Here is a 23923-nt window from a genome sequence, read left to right as displayed (position 1 = left end):
ACTTTCGAAAGAAAGGGAAAAAGAGATAGGGTTTAGGAAGGCTAATTTAATCCTACGAATTTCGGAGACGGTATCAACTGGGTGCTTTCGAGAAACCAAACCTTGCTTCGCCACACTAGGGACAACTACACAAGGCCGGTGCAATCTTCAATGGGTTGTGCTTATGATCGAGATGTTGGGATGCACAGGGGATGGGCTCAGACTAACTTTGCACGGTAGAATGGAAATCATCCATTTACGAAAAGTATGAGCGGAAATACACCATCAATTGATACTTATCAAATCCTTCATTCATATTAACAACTAAAGCAAATCTAAATTATTTCTAACTAAGTGTTGAGGCAATTGAAACCATGCAAATCATTCAAATAATAGAGATTACAAAGCAGTGCACATGCAATATATTATCTGGAAATGACCTTAAGCAACAATACATCAAAAACCTCACCCTCTCCAAATGAGAGGAGGTAGCCTTATATAGTTTTCAAGAATAAATGAACGGCCGAGATCAAACAGTGATCAAGGGCCCAAATTGAAAGCTATAAACCCTAATTAGGGTTTCCCAAAACTAACTACCCTCGACCAATTACATTTGGGACACTTGTCCTCCTTGCTAAATATGAACCATCAATGAAAATAGAAGGTTGTTGCATTGTGAAGTGTGCCCTTCTAGAAGCTTTTGGATAAGTTAGGTTCATCGAACCTGGACATGCTGACTTGGAGTGATCTGATTGGTTGGAAAATGACGAGGCGCCACCTCAACGTGTTGGATGTCTTCCTTGAATTCTCCAATTTGTGTCAAGAAATCATCCAAGTATGGAAATTTGATTCCTTCTTGTCGCCATTTGATTCTGCTTGGGAGCTTGTCTTTTTAATTCCTTCAGGAGATGAAATCCTTCAAGAAGTTGGAAGTTTATTTAACTTTCCCATATTTTCACCAAGTCTGAGAACTTTTCTTTCTTGATGCCTTGAGATTCTTTCAAGTGCCTCGAATTTGGAGAAGAAATCTCTTCGCGAAGTATTTCTCATACTTAGCCAAATTTTGTCCCTCTCTATGCTCGGACGAACCTTGCTCGTGGTCCTGTTTTCAATTTTGAAATTGGCTCGAAACTCCATTTTTGTTTTCTATGATGATCCTGCTTTCAGTTGCCAATTTATGTTGTGGGGGAGGAGGGTTAAAAAACTCTGGGTAACCCCTTGCAAATATGAAATGATGGGATCAAGCTGTTCAGGCATTCGCTGTGATCATGTCATTCTTCTCGATACCCTGACATGCCTTCAACATTTCCCATACTTGGCCAAATTTTGGCTATCTTCACGCCCGGATGAACCTTGCCTCTGAACTCCAACTGCGATCTCTATGATGATCCCGCTTCTATTTCCTCCTGCGACCTATAAAACCAAAGGAAAATAAGTTAGAAATCTATCTTGGATTAAAGAAAATCGAGGTTGCGAACGGCTAAGTGTCTGGAAAATTTCACTTCATTTTCATACTTAGCCATGAGAATGGGATTTTCACATGTAAATTCTCCAACCTTCAAGATAACTGTGATCACAATCCAACACCAAGTGTTATAACTCCGAAAATTTCTTATACTTAGCCAAAAAAATGATTTTTCTCCCTTAGAAATTCGAACAAATTTACTAAAAATCATTTCTCAAACTCTGGAAAAACTCAGAAAATACATAAATCTGCATCATGAATTTAATTTCACCTTCAAAAATACTCAAAAATTCAGGAGAGATTCAATAATTCGTCCTTATACTGGTTGTCTTTCTCCAAAAATCTGTGAAACTTTTGTCAAAAAAGTTTATCCATCTTCCAGCAATATCCAAAACTTTCTCCAGATGAACTCCAAACTGAAAGTATTTTACTATGCTCTCCTTAATATTTTTGAACTTCTTGGTGTAGAAATGAAGTTTACAACGAAGTATTTGTAAATAAAGTTAAATCCTCAATCAGAAACCCTTAAAATCTTCCAAATCATGTTTCCAATTTTAACTTCATTCTTTTGGAAAGTGTTGTCATGTTTCCAAATTCAAATAAAATATCTTCCAAAAGTTTCCAATTTGGCTATAAGTTCCAAATATTTATTAATCTTCCAATATTCTCTTTAAAAAAACTTTCCATTTTGGATTTAAGTTCGAAATCCTTATCAATCTTCCAATATTCTCCTTTTGAAATCTTTCTATTTTGGATTTAAGTTCAAAATCTTGAAGGATTTTCATGACATCACTTTGTATTTTCGTTGATTCTGTTTGACTTTTATGTGTAGGCGGAGTTTTGGAGGCTTACCTTCATCTTCCTCAAACTTGGGCGGACTTTCCTTACCTCTCCAAGGCATGGCGGGGTTTGAGAAGGTTCTTCAACATCATACTTAGCATCTACTTCCTTGGGCAGAGTTTTGAAGGGTCCCTTCAGCATGGAGGGCGGACTTTGAGCAAAGCTCAATCAAGGCAAATTTTTAGCTAAGGCATAGGGCGGACTTTGGAACACACCCCCTAGGCAGACTTCTAAGACATCTTCAACATGGGCAGACTTCTAAGACATCTTCAACATGGGCGGACTTCTAGACCTTTGCATCATTTGGCTGGGGTAGGGCGGAGTTTTGATGGGTCTCCAACATAGGGCGGACTTTGGGCTTCACCCCTTGGGCACCCCACACACATGGCGGACTTTAGAGTGTTGGCCATCATGGCCTCTTCCAAAACATGGCGGACTTTGAAGGGTTGGCCACCAACATGGTAGGATAGGGTGGAGTTTCAAGGCCATTCACTCAGCAGCACCTTGGGCAGAGTTTTGGTGAGTCCCCTTAGGCATGGCAGACTTTGGTGGCACCTCCTACATGGCTCTCGAACCTTTGGTGGACTTTAGACTTGGCTCCATCAAGGCGAAATTTTGGCTAAGGCATGGGGCGGACTTTGAAGTTAGCTCCCACATGACCTCTCTTCTTGGGCGGACTTTGGACAAGGCTTCTCCATCACTTGGCATGCTTGGGTGGACTTTAAAGAGTGCTCCCACCTTGGGCGGACTTTGAGGCGCTTTCCACATGCTTGGGTGGACTTTGAAGAGTGCTCCCACATGCTTGGGCGGACTTTGAGGCACTCTCCACATGCTTGGGCAGACTTTGAAGGTCTCTCAAGAGGGCGGACTATATATGAAATATAACATTTAATTATAAGTGGTATTTCAATATGTCTTTTCTCTTTCTTATACTTTAAGTTATATTTCATATATATTGTCAAGATGTTTGAGAGTGGTTTTGGGCCTCTAGGACTAATAATGCAAAATCTAGTTTTTGGAGGATTCTCCAATTTTCTAGACTTAGTCAAATTTCAGGATCAGGATGACATTCCAGACAGCGAAATTTCAGGACATTTGAGGATCAGGATGATTTTTCGAGCTGATTATCCTTTGAAGGTGCCATGACCCCCCTAAAATATAGGAACTTAGCTTTTTGGGTCAAAACTTGAAAATTTTGGATCGCGGCCGAAGCAGGCAGTGGTACAAGTGTAAACCCTAGGTTTGCATCCCGAAAAAGCAAAAAGCCTAAAATCTAGGGATTTAGCTTTTTTAGGTCAGAACTTGGAATTTTCGACTTGCGGTCGAAGCTGGTCAGTGGTGCAAGTGTAAACCCTAGGTTTGCATCCCGAAAAAGCAAAAAAGCCTAAAATCTAGGGATTTAGCTTTTTTAGATCAAAACTTGGAATTTTCGAGTTCCGGTCGAAGCAGGTCAGTGGTGCAAGTGTAAACCCTAGGTTTGCATCTCGAAAAAGCAAAAAAGCCTAAAATCTAGGGATTTAGCTTTTTTAGATCAAAACTTGGAATTTTCGAGTTCCGGTCGAAGCAGGTCAGTGGTGCAAGTGTAAACCCTATGTTTGCATCTCGAAAAAGCAAAAAGCCTAAAATCTAGGGATTTATCTTTTTAGGTCAAAACTTGGAATTTTCGAGTTTCGGTCGAAGCAGGTCAGTGGTGCAAGTGTAAACCCTAGGTTCCCATTCCGAAAAAGCAAAAAGTAGACATCCCTAAAAAATAGGGAAAACTTTCTAAAAATAGCCATACCAGGGATTGGGCTAAAAAGGCCAAAAACGAAACTTCCTAAAAAATAGCAAAAAACAAAAAAGCAAACTTTCTAAAAATAGAAAGTTGTCCAAATTCGTCCAAATCAATTGCGATCTTCGTCCTTTGGCCTCTCTAAGCACTCTGGTGGTGTTCACATTTCGGAATCACATAACTTGCAAAAACTAACTTTCAATCGTCAGGCCTGAAATGCTTTGAACTGGACAAGTCTTGGTGAAACTGCAGCAAAAGGTCATAGGACACTAACAAAGCCCTAGAAAGCAGGAAAAGAGAGGGTCCCCATTTGCAATGGGGCGATGTGTGAAAAAGGTCACAACAGATAGTCATACGTCCTTTTGTCATGAACAGATTAGGAATCAGACCATTTGATCTTATTTGGACATAATTTGAACCATCCTTCTTGTACTTGGCGAATTTTGGGAGTTGTTTTTGATATTGTGCTTGCTGTCCATGGTGAATTTCAAGATTGATCAGACAATTTGTCTTTCTTTTGTCATATCTTTTTGGAAAAGTTTATTTTATCTTCATATGATGCTTTGTTTATCCAACCCTAGGTGGACTTGGATCATGTCATGCCATATTTTGTGAGACAATTTTCCAACTTGAATGCCTTCTTTCTTGGCAGAATTTTCATGCTATGGACAAGTTCGTATTATGCTTGGAAGGTCATGTGGATCAAACTTGAGTAATTTTTCCTTTCCAAGGCGGATTTGGATGACTTTTAAAGCTTCAATCTGCTATCTTCAACCTTGCTGATCATGGCAAATTGGGATTGCAACAGTTAGACGATTTTATAAACCTTGGATAGACAATTTCGTTTTATACTTGGAAGATCATCAAGAAATCTGTCAGAAGTTTTTCTTTATGGCAGACAAGGCGAATTTTGGATATGATAAGTTATGAATGCTTTGGATGACTTTTAAAGCTTCAATCTGCTATCTTCAACCTTGCTGATCATGGCAAATTGGGATTGCAACAGTTAGACGATTTTATAAACCTTGGATAGACAATTTTGTTTTATACTTGGAAGATCATCAAGGAATCTGTCAGAAGTTTTTCTTTATGGCAGATAAGGCGAATTTTGGATATGATAAGTTATGAAAGCTTTATCTTTAGCAAACCCTCAATTTTCTATGTATGATGATCTTGGATGAGTCTTGGATATGTATCTTCCCCCAAATTTGTCTTGCTTTCTTAGTAAGATGAAGTGCAGGTTTGAAGGATTATTAAGACTATGTGCAGATTTGGATTCTTTCTCCCAAGGCAGATTCAAGGGTGATTAATGGTGAACTCAGAATTTTATCAGCAAACCTTGTTATGGCGAACTTGAACTTTTGATTGTCCCTTTCAAATCCTTGGACCTGCTTTATTCCTCCTTCTAGAGATGATCAAGGTAGAATTTACACCTTCAAACTGCTATCAATGGCGAATTTGAGGAAAATATCGAACTTATTTCCTTCAAACCCTTGAATTTTCTTTACTTCTGCAAGGCTAATCTAATAATATGATCAGATTTTGGCATGGATCTGATAGTCTTTTATGTTTTTGAGCTGCTTACCCTGATCACTCATAGCGATTTTGGAGATAGACTTATGCTTCTTGGATTTGGCAAAGAGAAGTGATGGTAAAACCTTGTCTTTATAGCTTCTTGGATTGCTTCTAGAAGCTTTATTGCTTTATTCTATCTTTAGGAAATTCGAACTCTTTGCCTTCTTCTAGAAGGAAGCTTGGAATATTCTCTTTCATGTTTGCAAAAATTAGAAAGTTTAATTGTTTTATCCTTCCTCTAGGAAATTCGAACTTTATCCTTAGAAGCTTCCATCATGTTTTAGAAGGTTTTATTTGCTTTATTCTCCTTCTAGAAGTTCGAACTTGAGGAAGGTCTATGACATGTCATATATTTTATTGCTTTAATTGTCTTTGGATGCCAAGTCATCACACTTGCCATTTTCAATCCCTTTGAAATGCCATGTCATTTTTTTATTGCCAACTTGGCAATTCATGTTATCCTTATTTTATGCCATCTAACACCTTGTCTAAGTGGTCCCTTCATTGCCTTTGACTATTTCCTTCTCAAGCTTTGGCGATCTTTGTTCATATTCCTTGTGCCATGGTCAACCTTGCCTAGGCGTATTTTGAAGGCATGATGGACAAGGCGGACTTTAAATTCTTTAGGACTAGTTATTTAGTGCCTAGGCGGACTTTGAATTTTTCTTTCCACACTTCCTAAGGCGGACTTGGATGAGTCTAGGACAAGGCAGACTTTGGAGACCTCCTTCCATCTTTGTTTGGCGGATTTGGAGTATACTTAGCCAAGGCAAACTTGACACTTTGCTATTCCTTCTTTGGTTCAAACTTGACCATAGATAGGAGTTTGTTTGACCCTTGCCACAAGTTAGTTGACCAATGGTAGGAGTTTGCCATCTGTCAGACGATTTTATCTTGCTTAGGAGGTGCACTTAGAAGATTGTTAGACATTCTTGTGTATGAATAAGCTTAACCTTAGGCAGGAGTTTGAGTAACTCTTGTCATGGATTAGTTAACCCTCGGTAGGGGTTTAACATTTGTCGGACAATTTTTCTTGGACAACTCTCCCATGCCTTGGCCTCTTTGGACGATTTTGATTGATCATCTGCCATTCCACTTGCCTAACTTATCTGCCATTTTTACTTCTTCAACTTGGGCGAAATTTTCAATGTGCCATTTCCGATTCCTTCCTTTAGACTTGATCAACAGTATTCATGCCATGTTCATACCTTGCTGGTTTATTTGGAATAGAAACCCTAATCGGGATTTCCACTTTGCTTTTTGCACTTGGAAACTTCATTTTTGAAATTTGAAAACATGGGTACTAATAATATGGCTGATCTTTTGGAACTAAGCCCTAATTAGGGTTTGCATTTTGCTTTGTACCCTTAAAAGACATAATTTTCAAAATCTGAGAACATGGCTAGGAATAATTTGGCATGAGGATTGAAGCCCTAATCTTAGAAAAAAACAAAAAATTTCAAACTCTTGCTTTTTACACTTAGAAGCAAAATCTTTCGAATCTGGAGACATGGGCAGGATCAAAATGTCCTAAAGAACAAAACCCTAATCTCAGAAAAAAGCAAAAAATTTCAAACTCTTGCTTTTTATATTTAGAGACGAGATTTTCAAATTCCAACAAAGTGGGTAGTAATAGAATGATTTGAGGAACAAAACCCATATGCCACTTTCAAAAAAGCAGAAAAAAGTAGAAAAAGCAAAAAATTCTAAAACTAGTAGGTTGTTAGAAATGACCCAAAGCAATTGTGATCCTCGTCCTTTGGACCTCTTGAGCACTTTGGCAACATTGAAATGCAATTTTGAGCAAGATTTCTTAATTTGGCTTAGGATGAACTCTTAAACTCTCTCAAAATGAAGATTTATGAAAATGTAGAGCTGAGACAAGACCCTAAATAGCAAAATTAGGGGGTCCCCATCTGTGATGGGGCAATGTGTGAATTAGGTCACAACACTTCCCAATAAGTATCAATTCTATGTTTTGTTTGATTAACCATTTGGGCTCATGTAATGTCCCATATTGGGGTATACCTAATTTTTGCCCAAAATTAACAATTCCAACAATAGGACTTATTTACAAAGAGTATTTAATAACTAAATTACATAATAGCTATTGAACTTAAAATAAATAATCAATTGATATCAATGACAATGATTATGATGATTCCTACTGTTAAACAAAATCTCCTAAATGCTTTTGGATCCATTATCCATACTATAGTTTTTTTTTCTAACAACCAATCATTCTAGGGATTTGATGGGAAAGCATGATAGGGCATTGGGAGACTGTTCTCCACAACTTAAGTCCAAGGGTGTGGAACATCCAACCAAGACAATTCAACCCCTTGGTCCACAAGCAAAACATTTTGGGGTGGTCTACTTCAAAGAAGCAAAACTTTGCAAAAAATCGCGATCAGTCGCGATTAATCGTCAATTGCTAGTGATGCCGATTTTTTCCCCAAAAAATCGCATTAAAATCGGTCAAAGTGTTTCAACGATTTTTATCATGCATAATCGTGAAAAAATGGGACAAAAATTGTGCGATTAATCACCGGTAAAATGCGTGCAAAGAAGAAAAGCTCGCAAAAACCCTAGATGCCCATGAAACACAAAAAGCGCACACAAAAATTTTATAAATGCATTGCGCGACTACAACTGGTCATCAATGACGACATTTCGAAGGAAGGAATGACGTGCCGTTGCCAGACAACATTCACAGGTCGCATACCATTGTTGGGTTCAAGGTTTGACGACGTGAAGACAAGTTGCTGCACGGTAAAAACCACCGCACGGGTTTTTCAAGTCTTTGAGTAAAGTTATTTACAATATTTGCTATTAATTTTTTTTGTTTCAAATGTTTAATAAAATTTCTTACTATAAAAAATTAGTGTTTTTTAATAATATTTGTGTATGAAAAATATAATTAATTTAATTTTATTAATTAAAAATTTATATATTTTTAATTTATTTAATGTTTTTTTATTATTTTCTTGTTTTTGTGTTTTTTAATATAGAACGATATTCAATATTATATTTGAGCTTCAATTCATTTTATATATAATATATTAAATAATATATATTTATTTATAACTGACCAAAAAATATATATATTTATTTATATGTAAAGTAAAAATTATATATGAAATGGATTGAAGCTCAAATTAAATATTGAATATTATTCAATATTATAAAAACACAAAAACATGTATTTTATTTAAACGATCTATAAAAGATAATAATAAAAGATATTAAGTAAATTAAAGAATATATTAATGCTTAATTATTATTAGCAAATTTGTTTTGTTTTTCAATACATAGATTTCATTTAAAAACATGCTTCATCCTCCATAAATAGTCTAATAAATAGTTACCTTTGTCTTCTCACAAATCTTTGGACAAGCCTTAACCTTTGTCATGTATTGCCCAAAAGGTGACCAAATATCCAAATACCCTAGTGTAGTGTAGCTTCCTTTGAAATATTTATGTTCAAATGTCACAACCAAAGACTAATTTCTATATGGGCAAAAACAAGAACCATTAAGGAAGACGAACCAATTGACTTGACGAGATTGTTCAAATGTCACAACCAAAGACTAATTTCTATATGGGCAAAAACAAGAACCATTGAGGAAGAAGAACCAATTGACCTGACGTGATAGATCTAGAGTTTGAGTGGATTGCTGTTGACGACGATGATTATTTTGAGCCTAATGAATTTGATATCATGGCAGAGGCCAACTTGGATCCTTATATTATTGATCTAGCCAGGATAGGCTCTCACCCAGGGTCGCCTACTCTCTAGAATGGCATTGGCTACTTTTTATTTTTTGGAACTTTGTACTTAATTTATAGATTGACTTTGTGCAAAGTCACAAACTATATTGTATTTGACATTTTGATAACTCTCACCGCTTCAGAATTAATTTATGTTGTTGTAGTATATTTTGTGCAATGTAATCAGTGATATAAATATAAACAACAAAAATCTGATTTCTACAATTCATTTATTTAAGTCTCTATTTTATTTGCTTACAATATCTCTATGCTATGGAAATGCCCTTAAATATATAAAAATAATAATTTTTGACTGTTTTTCTTTGATTTTTTATGTTTTTTTGTAAATCTGATTTTTTCCTGATTTTTTCGAAAAATCTTATACTTTTGGTTTGCCGATTAATTTCCCAAACGATTAATGCTTCTATGGTCTACTTGATCGAGGGAACTAGTCTACTGCATCTCCCTATCACACTTTTCACATTGATTCCAAACATGATTGCTGATGGAAATTAGGTAGTCAATTACTTATCCTATATTTCTTGATGGATTTGCAATCAATCCCTTGTACAAACTTATTTAAGGATTCCTTGGAAACTTGCTAGAATTATACATGTATATGTATATTGCTGGTTATTTTTCAGACTTTCCCAATTCAATGGACAATTCTCTTGATTGATCCTTTATTAATGGCCTGAAGTACTGATCTGTTCTTATTCTTATTCCATGTCTTGCATATTAATTTCTTATTCCCTTTATACCTTCATATCTCATTGAGGAGACCCATCTCTTTGAAAAGAGGTATATCCATTTAAATGATCATGTCTCGTGATTGCTGCCTTATTATTCAAGTAAGATCTGTTTTTCCGATTACAGATCAAATGCTTGTTTCCCTTCATTCGATGCCCAGATTTCTTATTTTTTATTTTCTATTTGATCATAACATAATTTATATCATATATATACTTACTAATTCCAGGCTATTAACCATAAAGTGGACTTCTGCTTTTATTTTCTATTTTTTGATTTCCAATCAATTGTCCATTACATTCAATTTTGTCTTTCTTGGATGCCTTCTACAAATGAAGCGTCTGCGTTTTTATATCTTTGTTTGTTGGAAAGGTTACATCCTTACACTAGCATCATCTCCTTTGGGAGGGATGCATCTCCTCCTAACCATTCACTGCCTTTGAGTGTAATTATATAATAGTTGGTAAATATAATTTCCTCAAACTAGTTGCTGGCCCTTGCTATAATCCTAGTTGGCCGTTAAAATAATTTAGTACCATTTTAATTTTTTTAGTAGGGGTCAGCCTCTTGCCTTTATGTTTAATTGTATTGCCTAGGTTTTTTAATTTATTTATTAAGGCTGCAATTTATTTATTAAATCTGTGATTTCTAACAGGGGCATGACAGCCCAATGATAACCATATGATTCAAAAAAAATGTTTGTTATGAGTGCAACAAGCACAAATTCAAGAGGTTGCCAAGGTTGTAGGATTTGATACACTAATATATGCACATACTAAAGGAGGCTGTTGTAGAAATGATTGCAATGAGCAGCCACAGCTGCATCAAGAAAGTTTGCTGTGATGTAGTAGGACATAATCATTTATTACACTATAATAATGGGTGGGATAAGTTTAAAAATCAGGTAAGGGATGATGGATAACATGATGCATTCATATTTTCTTATACACGTGTTGGTCAGGCATGTGCCAGTCACTTTGGGTAAACCTAGTCACTTTACATTGATGGAATATTGCAAATGTTTGCCCCCTCAATAAAGCTCCTGAAATCGTTCATGACATCGTTCTCCGCTTGCTAACCCCCACTTTTCTCTCCAATCTCCAGGATAGCATTGATTTCGCCACTCAAAATGATTACTATCTTGTTGTGTAGCAATCATTGAGGATAGGGTTTCACATAGTTTCTTCTTATCCTCTGTTTTAATTGGCTTGTCAACATTGGAAATGATAAAGAACAAATCAAAGATAAACTTTCTTACCTCGCACATGATCTAGTTCTGATCCTTTGCGATTTCTTTGATCTCAATCCTATCAGGTTGCCATAGGATTTCCAAACCACCTGCAAAGCTGATGGACTCCTGGAAGATGCCACACCAAATCTTACAATGCTTTAGGAAGTGATTCACCTCTTTGTGTCCAACTTTACTATCTTGAATAAGCACTAAATAGACCAATATATTTTTCAGATGACTCTTGGTCATGCGTTGTTTGTTAGGGCTGTTTAAGTCCCTAACGTTCCATGTGGCAATCTTCATTGCTCTCCAAGGGAGGAGTCTTAGCATATACTCCTTGATGTTTGTTAACCTTTTCTCCAGTGCCATCTCCTTCCTCTTTTGATTATTTGTTTTCCTACCCCTCTTCTTTTCCACTTTGAGTCTTCTATCCAAGGCTTTCAAGGACGATTGATTGATGCATCTTGGGTCTACAATTACTATATCGTCCAATTTTGAGTAATCTCCCTTTGTCTCTTGATCGTCCTTTCTCTCTCCTTCCAATCCATCGAAATGCCCATCTTCCTCCTTGTCCTCTCCATCTCCATTTATTTTTGCATCCCTTAACTTTGCTTATGTTAGCCTTCCACCTAGGGATTGGTTATTGCCCTCCATCTTATCCATGCTATTGTTCAGTGTAGATTGCGAGCAATTATTGTTATTCTTGTCTTGAACCACACAATTCCTTGACAAACTCTTGATCATTTTGCATCATCACTCATTGCGATGGGAGTCAAATAGCCATTCGTTGGACAATCCGAATAATCTTTTGTCCTTTTGTCTTTTTTCCCACTTAATTCTCCTTTGTTTTGTTCCTTGTAGATCTACCTTAGCAACATTATGGTTGTCAAGTGCATGTTCAACCTTAGGATGCTTCTCTCGAACCTCATTCCCACTTTTAAGTATTCATCGCTTTACCGGGGGGTAATGATAGGATCTCTCAAAATGTTTCCAACTTCCGCATTGTAAACAGAAGAATTTTTGCTCTTCAATCTCCACCTTTGTAACCACTCGCCCTCATAGGCGATCAATTTGATGGCAAACAAGATCTCTCTTATTGTGATAAGTTTAATTTGAGTGTAAATAATTGAATTACCATCTCCTAGGTCCACTTGTAGGGTTATACCCAGGTGGTAATTGATTTGATTTAGGCAAACCCCCAATTGGTACTCGAGGTAGATTATACAGACGAAGCCATACCGGTCCATCCAAAGGGGACATATGCAGATTAAAATTTGGTGCCCATCTTTGGATGTAAACATAAGCTTCTTTGATTTTCCAAGGGCCACCATTCATAATTTGTTCTCTATCTCCTTTAGAATCAAAATCGACTACCAAGAAGTTTTTTAGCAAAAAGTTTGTTACTGCTGTAATCTTCCAATTAGTGTCTATCCAGTTTCGAATCGCCCTCTGCTTTATAGTTTTCGCTATTATTCGCCAAATGATTGCCGTATATATATATATATATATATATATATATATATATATATATATATATATATATATATATATATATATATATATATATATATAATGCTCAAAATTATAAATTATAAGAACATTGATACTCATAATTGCCAATAAATAGAATATTTAAACAACTCATATTTATAATTTGCAAAAATGAAACACTTAAGTCTCAAAATGTCATTACACATTGAATATTCAAAATTACAATCAATATTTAATTGTCTTGATATTCTTCTTCATTAAAAGCATCAATGTTAACATTTGGTTTATTTCCAATACAATTACAACTCAATGTATTGGACCACCCTCAACTACTTAGTCTTCTTCCCTAGTGTTATTTTTGTTGTTTTAACTCTTTATCAGAGGAAGGTAGTAGCATTAGAGTAAAAAAAGATGATCTAATCTATGACATTTTTACAAAACTCCTGGATGGAGCTCATCACATTCCAAATTTCGATAAATGTTATTGAAAAACAAACATTATAATGCATAAATTGAGTTCCTTGTTATCTGGAAACGTCTCCAGAGTGTCGGAAACGTCTCCAGAGTGTCAAATGTGGAGGTGTTTCTGATATGGAAGACAAGAGTTGAGGGTCTGAGTACAAGTTTCTGCATAACCAGTGTGCTAGATGCTGCTCCCTTCACATAGAACTTTATAAGACAGCCTCAATAGACAGCTCATAACATTATTATTGGCATCTTTGTCTACTAAATTATAGGTTTTAGAAAGTTTTATTCTCGATTGATCCACATATTTCCACAATTCCTAGAAGACACTCAGGAATAATTTGACTTTACAAAAGTAAAATCCCCAGCTTTATGCTTTGATCTTTCAGCATTGCACATAATACTGATTAGAATGCTACAGTTATTGATAACATGTGATTGACTACGTTACCTGGGGACGCGTCCCCGGTATTTTTTTCAGGTGTCCCCGTCCCGGGGACATCTTGGGGACAGGGGATGTCCCCATAAATTCTGCATATAGACAGTGAATTTTGACAATGAATTCTTTAAGCAATTTGACTTTGGCTCTCAATTTAACACAAATTTGTTGATGCATAATAGCTTCGGCAAGATAAGACATCTCTAACTATTCCTTTATCTGATATTTATAAATGCTCTCCTTAATTCTGTTATAACTTCCTTCATTTCTGAAACTAATTTATGTACTTACTATCATCTGATAGTACCGATAATGAATTGGGATTTTTTGTTCTAACCCCGATCCATTATGGGGCTATCATTTGATAGTCCAGATTTGCATATGATTATCGGGCTTCATAAAGAAATGATTATCGGACTATAACATATTTTGATTGCCACCGATTATAATCCGATTAACACATTTAGTTATCGGACTTAACACAATTGTTTATCATCGATTATAATCGGGTTAATGCATTTGTTTATCTGTCATAACAAACTTGTTTATTACCGATTACAATCGGTTGCATCATGCATTGCCACCGATTCATTATCGGTTATTAACCATCGATGATTGCACATTGTTTATATTACCAACCGAATGATATCTTGCAAATGAAACTGATTAGGATCGGTTAAGAAGAGGCATCGACCAAGGGATATCTTGGTCAATCATGTCCAAAGGACATGACCGATCAAGGTATATCTTGATCGACCCCCCTTCATTGGTATATATACACCGATGGAACATTGTGGGAGATGCATAGAAATTCATTAATGTTCTCTCTCCATCTGCAGCAAAGCAAAATCAGAAATATTATATTGTGAATCAACAAAGAAATAATAATACTTTACATTGCATATATATATAACATGTTCTTCAAATTGTAAATTGAATATACATTTACAAAATTTGCCATAAGAACTCTGCTGGTTCTTATATGTAAAGGTTCTATAATGTATATGTGCATGTTTTATCCATGTTTTCATATGAATATTTTAAATTTCCGTATATATTTTAATTTTCCCTTTTTTTTATATAGCTGTCGCTTTTGCTGTCCCCAAAATTGACAAAAAAAAATCACCATCCTGGAAATGCGTACCCCCTCGTCCCCTGCCGTCCCTGTCCTGGAAACTTGGGGTAACATAGGTGATTGATGATATAGCTCCGTACAAGAAATCAGAAAAAAAGTAAAAAACTAGCCCCGGGTCCTGCTGGGTATGCCCAGGGACAAACCTGAACCACGCCAGTACCAGGACCATATCAGTATGTGTACTAAGGCTAAAACTGCAGTACCCAGTAATATAGGTCTTCAGAATTTCTGGACTTGTCAACTGCTCTCTTCCCACCTTTCTTCAAATTCTCATGACCAGTGTTGTACAGTACATACCAGCATTCGCAGTACTATCAACCTGCTTAGGAGAAATGAGAATGAGAAAGAAGAATGAGGCACTGTAAATTGTATTCGGTTCCACTTATTTATTTACTATATGATGGGGGTTACAAATCAGTTATAATGGGATGGTTATAGAAACAAACTTTCTTATTACGTTTATATAAACATAACCATTTATTTAATCATGCATTTAATAGTTATGCTGTTTTTCTGTTGATACATTTCAGTTTCAGCAAGCTGCATTTTGAATTTTCTTTAATGCTAATCTTGCGCTACGTCCTATTTCCTTGACCAGAAATTTTGGCTGATCATTGTCTTTCATTTCATTATCTTCCAAAAATTATGCCAAGCATTGAATTTTTTGTTTGTGTTTTTTCATAGATGTTCAGGCACAGATCCCTGTGATGTAAAAAGGAGAATATCAAAAACATACCGAGCTTTGGCCAAGGGGATAATCCAACAAGAAAAAGTAATGAGATTTTAATGGACTTATTTCTTGGCCACTTTTCTCTTAATTATTAAGTACTATGGAGGCTGAATTTTTTTTTAACACATTTCGAAGTACTATATGCTACGGTTAACCTGAATATAATTTGTTGGCATAAAGAATGCAAATATCATGCTCAGTATTTGAGAGGACACTAGTGTGTCGAATTTTCTGAGAATGAAAAATTGGCCTTTGTATTAGTTTTGATGGTTTTATGGTTTGGTATCAAAACTTTGTCTTCAGATTCTTATTCAGCAACCAATTGGGAAAATGCAATATCCAGGAGTTGGAGGAGGGCTTTATGCTGCTTCCCCAACAGGTCTCTCTATTCCCATTATGTGATTAATATTTTTGTTTGTCTGATTTATCGGCATTGTTATTTAGTATTCTAATTTTGCTTGATGGAGGATTGAAAATTGAAAGTTTGTTTTAGATTTCGGTTTCTTCATAGAGAATATTAAAATTCAGACAAATTGTCACAGTTGGATTTTTAATGTTAACTGTACTTCAGATATGTGGTTGCTACCATTTTCAGATGGATCATTGGAAATAGCAATATATAAGATATATTGACTCATAACACTAACAGACTCAAATAGAATATACATGAATTATTCTTAAACGCATGGCATCAAATGCTTGTACACAAATATAGACATTGCAGAACACACATGAATTATTCTTAAACATATGGCATCAAATGCTTGTATACAAATATAGACATTGCACAGAGACGGAAAGAATAGGAGTGCTTTCATTATGCTTATGTGCTGTGTGCATTGTCTCCAAATACAATTTTTCTTTAGCGAAGAAGAGACCTCTCTCAATAATAATAAATGGAGTATGTATAGGATGAGCCCATGAGGAAAGCATAGGGTGGATGCCAGTGACACCTTTAAGAAAAGGCCCCCAAAAAATCTTATAAAATCTTTCTTTTTAAAAAACCAAAAATACCAAAAAATCTTCCCTTTTTTTGAAAAAAATATTAATTTTATTGGCAAATTTATGCACATCACTAGGAATTTGTAAAAATCCTGGTGAATCCTAGTGAACACTAGCTATAGTGATTAATTACCATGGTGAATCCTTTCTTAAAAGAAAAAAGCTCTTTGTCAGCACAATCCCCTCATATATCTTTTCCCTTTTTCTTGATGTTGAAGTTGGGCCCTAGGGTGGCAGCCACTGGCATGGTCAAGGGACAATGCCCCTTGTGGGGTCAAGGGGGTGATGTGAGGTCCGAGGATAGAGGCCTCAATGTGCTCTTATTGTGATAAAGGTAGGGTTTAGGGGCAGAACCCTTTGCCATTAAGCACAAATACACTGTTGTGAATGAATTAGAGCATATGGAGTCTTGACATTTAAAAATATTATGCAATAAAAATAACTCTAGAATATTGCGTGAATGAATCTACGCCTTACATTGCCCTATGATCAGATGGTTGATATTCCATTCCATGAGGTTATAAGTACTTTTCTAAGTTTTCTTAGTTCTATTAAAATGTCTTCTTGCACTTTAATTTCTTTTGGAAGGCCCATTGATGTTTAATAACATGGCCCAAAAGAAATTTCGAGCTGGGGAGACATTTTAAAAGACATGTACTTATAACTCTGTGGAATGAAATATCAGTTGTTCGATCAATATTTGATTGCACTGAGTAAAATTTTTGCATGACATTGGCTTGTAAACTTTTAAATTAAATCATAGCCATCAATTTAAATTGGAAATCACTGCTGGAAAATAAAATCAGAACCATTGTATTTGTTACAAGAACTTCTAATTCTTCTACTTACTATTTGCATGGAATAGGAGAGAAAGCTTAAGGTAGCTTAAGTGATTTTGTGAGGTCTTTTGGTCATCGTAATTTTTGTAATTGCTGAAACAAATTATTAAAATAAGCGCCATAATTTCTGGATTGCTATTTGCAGCTATAAGTGATTTAATGGATGATTTATTTGGCTGCAAGCAAGTGATCACTAAATTATCCAATCTGTTGTTCACAATTGATTGCAAGGTATATGTGAGGGTTTCATTGTTGGCATGTTTGTCATTGATGTCAACCTGTAAGCACAGCTTGATAGTAATCAGTAACAAACTTCAGACCATTACACACAGAAATCCGTTCAGATTGATATTTTCAGTTTGTTAATTGCAGAAATCAGTACTAAAACTCTGCACTTCTGCCATTCTCTGTGTATGATTTGTTGTGTCTTCTTTGCATATTGTTTGAGGGAATGAATGAATATGTGGTGATCATTTCTTGTTGATAATGATGTTTATTTGAAGAGTCCATTTCAATATATAACATTAATATTCTTGGAGTCGGTTTTTGGCATCTTTAAACCATATGATAGTTGTAACCTAGTTACAACTAATCTTTGCCATCAGTGTATAATTAATGCTCATATACTTGTTTTAAAACAAAAAATTTCATTGAATATCGATTATGTTATATGCTTTTTGGGTGAACAAGAAGACAAGTCGGTTCTAATGAAGTTATAACTACCGTGGGTAGTTCTTCTAAACAAGTATAACTTATTCTTAACCATCACCGTGCTGGACATTGTTTAAAGGTGATTTGGGCAGTCAGTTTGAGAGAGATTCTTTTGTGATGGTTTGGTGATATGCTGGAGAAAAGAAGATATGTATTTTTCTGAAAGTTTTTGTAAGTGCCTGTGATATGATATAAGGAAGGACTATGGTTTTGAAAGTCTGAAACAAAGTGACTATGACACAAATGAGGATGCTATAATTCATCAGACACTTATATGTTCTGCAGATTTGTTGGTGAGACTGTATCATAATATGAATTCGAATTGTTTCTTTTTCTTCTTGATTCAGAATTATGATGAGTTCTTAATTATGACAGTGACAGAGTAATAAACTGCAGATTGACATCTATTCTGAGTGTGTAGAGACAGGGTTACTGAAGGTTGGCAACAATTTCCAGATCTTTAATCTCTTTCTGAGTTTGTCTTGCAGAGATTCAGAGTTTTTGATTATAATTTTCAGAATATAACCTTGCAAATATACAGAGACATTCAATATCCTGCAAATACTTAAAGATACTTGACATACAAATCAGTTTCTAGTTTCAGTGTGCTTATATTTTCAGATTATCCAAAGAACATATTGATGTTTCAGAATTGTAAAAGTGTATCTGTATATTTGATTCTAAAAGTGGAATTTAGTTCTATAAACTAGAGTTGGTGCTCTTAGTTGATTAAGTTGGTGCTCAATAGAGAAGGGATTTGATGATTCCTCGGGTTGGTGCGCTAAAATTTTGTAAATCATTTCAATTGTGAGGCTGGATTAGGATGGTAGATCCTAGCAGCATTTCTCACTATGGTTTTCCCATCTTGGGTTTCCACGTATCTTCTTGTGCACTGATTCAGTTGTGCGTTGCATTTTTTATATCTTTCAGTTTGGTGCTTTCATTTAAAAGATCAATTTTAAAATTGATCATAAAGTATAAGGAAAAAGTTTGCTGTTTTACTGCTGATTCACCACGCCCCCCCGGCCCACACTCTCAGTAGTAAACCTGCATTCTGCATTCATATATTGTGTAGGATATCAATGATATTTCTGTCTTGTAAGGGTTTCAACTTTGTATTGGTTATCAATAGTTCAGATCTGCTACATACTTGATTGTTTTTGCACTTGAGGGTTTCCAAAAATCATATCAGCATTGTGGAATGTTGGATCTAGTATTCATGGTTTAATATTTTGATAATTTAGGATTTCCTAAATGTATTGTTGCTAATTATATCACCAATAACATTTATTTCATTAGGGTTTGGCATCTACTTTAGTGTTTCTCATCATTTCAGCTTGCAGACATTAGGAAATTTATCTATTACCTAAGGTTTTCTGATTGGGGACATTACATCGTCTAATGCAATTTAGTTGAAAATAATAATATTTTCAAATACAGGACTTTACTTTTCTCGGAGACTTAATATTAATCTTAACTATGCCACTGGGTATGGGAAAATGTAGCACTGTGGACTTCAGGGATTAAATCATCTAAGATTAGCAACTTGAGAATCAATAGGGCTTCTCTTCAACATTTGTGAAAGTCAATTGTGTGAGTTGTAGACTTGGTTTCTATGCCTAACTAGATTATGCCACGTTCCCCTATACTTGGGACAACTAGAGTCTTGTGACTTCAGATATTATAATTTTTTTGATGAGTTTATTTGCCTTTAGTAATATTGGATTCTATATAGTTGCCATTTTTCTAGTATCCTGCAAAAATAAGCTTTTCCCACAAATTTTCAAACCTTGGCAACCACTTGAGTTTGGAACAAATTTCTTTGTTAACTTGGATTCTAGAAAATTAAAATAAGTTGTCCTAGAAAATAAAATTTGATCTTGAAAAAAATTCAACACTTTCCGAAATTGTTGAAAAACCTCTGAAAATACAATTATGGACATTCTTTTAAAAAAAATATTTTAGAGACTGGATATTAAAAAATATTTTCAAACTTTTGAAAATACTCATAGTTTGTTGGCAGCACTGGTGTGGCCTAGTTTGGTAAAAACATGTCACAAAATGCCCTATCTGTGGTTGGTAAATGATCTCTTAAATTTTGTGATTGCAAAAGATGTAGAAAATGTGGGCTAGTGATTGCTGAAGATGTAGAAAACGTGGGCTAGTGATTGCAAATTAACTCCTGCTCATGACTAAAAATCACAAGTTTTTGGTTTTTAATACTTTTTACTCTTGTCGTGATATTCAGAGAAGAATGTCTGGTTTGACTGATTTTCACAACTTGTTTGTGTGCTCTGAAATTTTACTGATTTTTAGATGACAGTTGGATGCTTTGTAGACCTTTGATATTGAGATTTTTGGCAAATTTGAATGGCTGTGACCTTTGGCACATTTTCCACTTGCACATTTTCCATTTTTGGATGCTTTGTAGACCTTTGATTTTGAGATTTTTGGCAAATATGAATGGCTGTGACTTTTTTAAGGATTTTTGAGATTTCTTTCTGTGACTTACTTTCAAACCTTCAAATGTGATTCCAGAAAATGCTCATGATTTTGACCTCCTCTCTTCTTGACCTTCTTTGAATTCTGTATAGTCAGTTTTGTACACTTGATTGGGTGTCCTCAATGATATCTGGCTCTGATATCAATGTTATTTAAAACTAAAGAATGAGATTGATATTAAATAGCATATTTCTCATGAAGAGATTTCCACATTATTTGATTTAATAGTCTAAAAATAAAAAGTAATTATATACTAAAAAGAGATTGTAGTTACGAGAAGCTACTTATTATAATAAGTTGTACACGGACATCTTATTAATATATTATAATGTTACTCTAATATTCTAGTATTCTAGTATGTGAGATCCTAAATGGGCCCTTGTACACCATATTGCTATAGAAAAAGTCTAATATGCTTGTTGGCTTAGTCTATTCCTTTATAAATTTAGCCTATTGTTCTCTTCTCTCCATTGACAATATAAAGGAGAGAAACCAACAACTCAATGACATATACAGTAAAAAAACTCAAATACTTAAAAAAGTAACTGTCGTTCTACAATTAAGTCTTAATTTGTAAATGAAGAAAAAAAAAAATTATAACTACTAGAAAAAGGGAAAGGAATAAACTTTAAAGACTTACATCTACATTCTTCTTTACATTGGTCAAAAAATGGGTCTCATCAAATACTCAGTTTGCCACATCAGTTGTAGCATTCATTTTTAAGTAAGAAAACTTTCTTGATTGCTTGTTAACAAACATTCACTAGGTCACAAATTGAGTGATAATAGGTCAGATGAGCTCCTTGTCATCTATGAACTCTTTCATTAAAGGGAGTACACAAGTATGGTCATAAATTCATTTACAAATGCTGCACCCATTCATCAACAATTTACTTTATATCAGCTACCTCTTTGTCTTTGAACCTACACCCAACCGTGACAGTTGCATCATCCAATACTTACCAATAAGGGAATTGTTGACGTGTATTTCATACACAATCATACACAGAATAAAATACCGACAGACATCTTATCCTCTCTTGAGAAAATAGTCTCTAACTGCTGAAGATCTGCAAAAAGGATCAGTTAGATGGACTCCAAGGTTCTTTTAGTGGGGTCTCCACGTGTGGACAAGCTTTTTAGTGGTATGATGTGATTTGCTGTTTCCTTCAAGGCTTCTTACGGATTCAATGGTTCGAAGATTTCACTAATCTAAAAGGAACTTTCAAAAAATGGAAAAAGGACAGGGTTTAAGTAAGTCTAATCTAGTCTAACCCTATGAACGACTTAGCATGAATGAGATTTGGCAAGACTCAACCAATTTCAATTTTGCCATAAGATAACAACTCAACTGAAATTAGTGCGATCTTCTAAGGTAATAATGGTGTTCAATGCATCAAAGACCAAGGACACTACTACGAAGGTACATATCCTAGATGCGAAAATGCTTGAAGGTTAAGGACTCAAAGTGTTTTCCAGTCAACCACGCAAGGCGTTCCTACAATCAGCAAGAAGCTAGTGGTTTGGATTGCGAATCCTACCAAATATCAAATCTCACACTTAGTCTTTCTAATTAACAAACTACTTTGATTGAGCGTGATTCAAGTACATCCAACAACCATGAAGATAACTCAAGAAACTTGCAACAAAACACCATAACTTCAATATTTTATTGATTTCCAAGTCATCATATACAACAATTGCTTGAATTTCTCTCTTCAAGACTCAATCTTGCTACAAAATAAAAATTGCTTACAATTCTAATCTCTCTATTTCACTCTTAACTCTATTCTCTATTAACTGACTATTACATCTATTCTCAAATGAAATGAAAAATGGGGGTATAAATAGCATCCCCAGTTACAATGAAAGGTCCAGATTGAAAGTAAATCAACGGACAAGATCATGACACCTAAACCCTAATTAGGGTTTGTTACAAATGACCTCCTTTTTACTGAACAACATTAAATACATAGCCAAATATTAAATTTGGCACAAAAATCTAGGAGGTATCAACCAATGAGAAATAAGATGTCATGTCATCTGTAACAACCTTTCATCTAGAATCTTATTCCCTTTCCAATTCTCTTTCTTAGCATATGCAATGAATTTTGTCACGATTCCTTCGATTTCTGTGATTGGAATCTCGGGAAGATTCTTGATACTCTCTTCTAAGTGGATAACCCGATCAAATGCATCTAGAAGAGCTGTGTCCCAAGTAGGTTCAAGTTCCTTAGTTCTATCAATCAGGAGCATGGTGGCATACATTTGATCATACTGCTCATCTGTAACATCTGCGTCCTTGCGAAAGATGATCGTGATTCTATCCTCAAACTCTTGTAAATCCACATCTGTCTCGACCTCGATCCTTCTGCCAAGAATGGTACGAAGTACCTCAAATACTCTGTCCTGGATCGGATTGATCACCTCCTCAACTTGACCACATCTAACACTGATGTCTTCAAAGAGAACACTCTTTATATGGAGTAAGGTTGACCACTAAAACAAACTGTGAGAATCACCTTCTAAGATCCTCTCTTGTGCTAAAATTCTTCTAGATGTATGTCTTATAACTTTCAAGACAGGGATGACAACGTCCTTGGTATGGGCAAATGCAGCTACTGTTGCCATCAATCTGTGGATTATCTCAAGAACTTGGATAGCCTGATGGGTGATCTTCGACATCCTTGTAATAAACTCAATGGCCACCGTGTGAGATCTATCCATCCAATTACATGTACGCTGGACCATATTCCTGAATCTTTCTGCTTCATTAATTGATTGAAGGGGCAATGCCTGCAATGGTGATCTAACTGGATCCTGACGTCCCAAAGGTTCATTGATGTGACTGAAATATGTCCTCCATGCACCGACCTCTCTCTCAAGCTTTCTATTCTTTTCCACTTCTTCTCTAAGCTTGTCCTTCAATGCCTCAAATGTGTCGGTGGCATCATCTAAAGTCTGCTCTGCTGTGGAAGGTCCTAACTCAATAGTCTGTATATGATAGTCCTCTGCTAGGATCTCACCCTCATATTTGTCTGCTGCCGGTGTAGCTATCTGCAGTTTTCTAGATCCAGTCTCATCTCGAATCATCTTGGACATCTTTGTAGCCTTCTTCTTCTCTGTTGTCATATGTGAGCGTCCAACAAGGCTCTCTAAATCAATTGCACTGTCCTCGTCCTCAATTACGATCACCTTAGTCAATCTTTCCTTCAACCAATCTGGTA

At 35.4% G+C, this 23923-nt stretch overlaps 1 protein-coding gene across 3 annotated transcripts in view; it reads left to right on the top strand.

Annotated features, from left to right (window-relative positions):
- LOC131038323 (RNA pseudouridine synthase 5) overlaps positions 1–23923 on the top strand; it is a 300230-nt gene that overhangs the window by 111244 nt on the left and 165063 nt on the right. For all 3 annotated transcript variants that reach the window (XR_009104404.2, XM_057970705.2, XM_059207368.1), the window contains 2 exons: positions 15597–15684; positions 15946–16021. Coding sequence is in view for 2 of the 3 variants with exons in the window: in XM_057970705.2 (XP_057826688.2) it covers positions 15597–15684; positions 15946–16021 (164 nt within the window). In the remaining variant the exon portion in view is untranslated. The remainder of the gene's footprint in view (positions 1–15596; positions 15685–15945; positions 16022–23923) is intronic.

The sequence above is a fragment of the Cryptomeria japonica genome, chromosome 6, assembly GCF_030272615.1.
Source record: "Cryptomeria japonica chromosome 6, Sugi_1.0, whole genome shotgun sequence".
In the NCBI taxonomy this organism is placed as follows: Eukaryota; Viridiplantae; Streptophyta; class Pinopsida; order Cupressales; family Cupressaceae; genus Cryptomeria; species Cryptomeria japonica.
The sequence above is the reverse complement of the archived record's forward strand: the minus strand, read 5'-3'. Positions and strand labels throughout refer to the sequence as shown.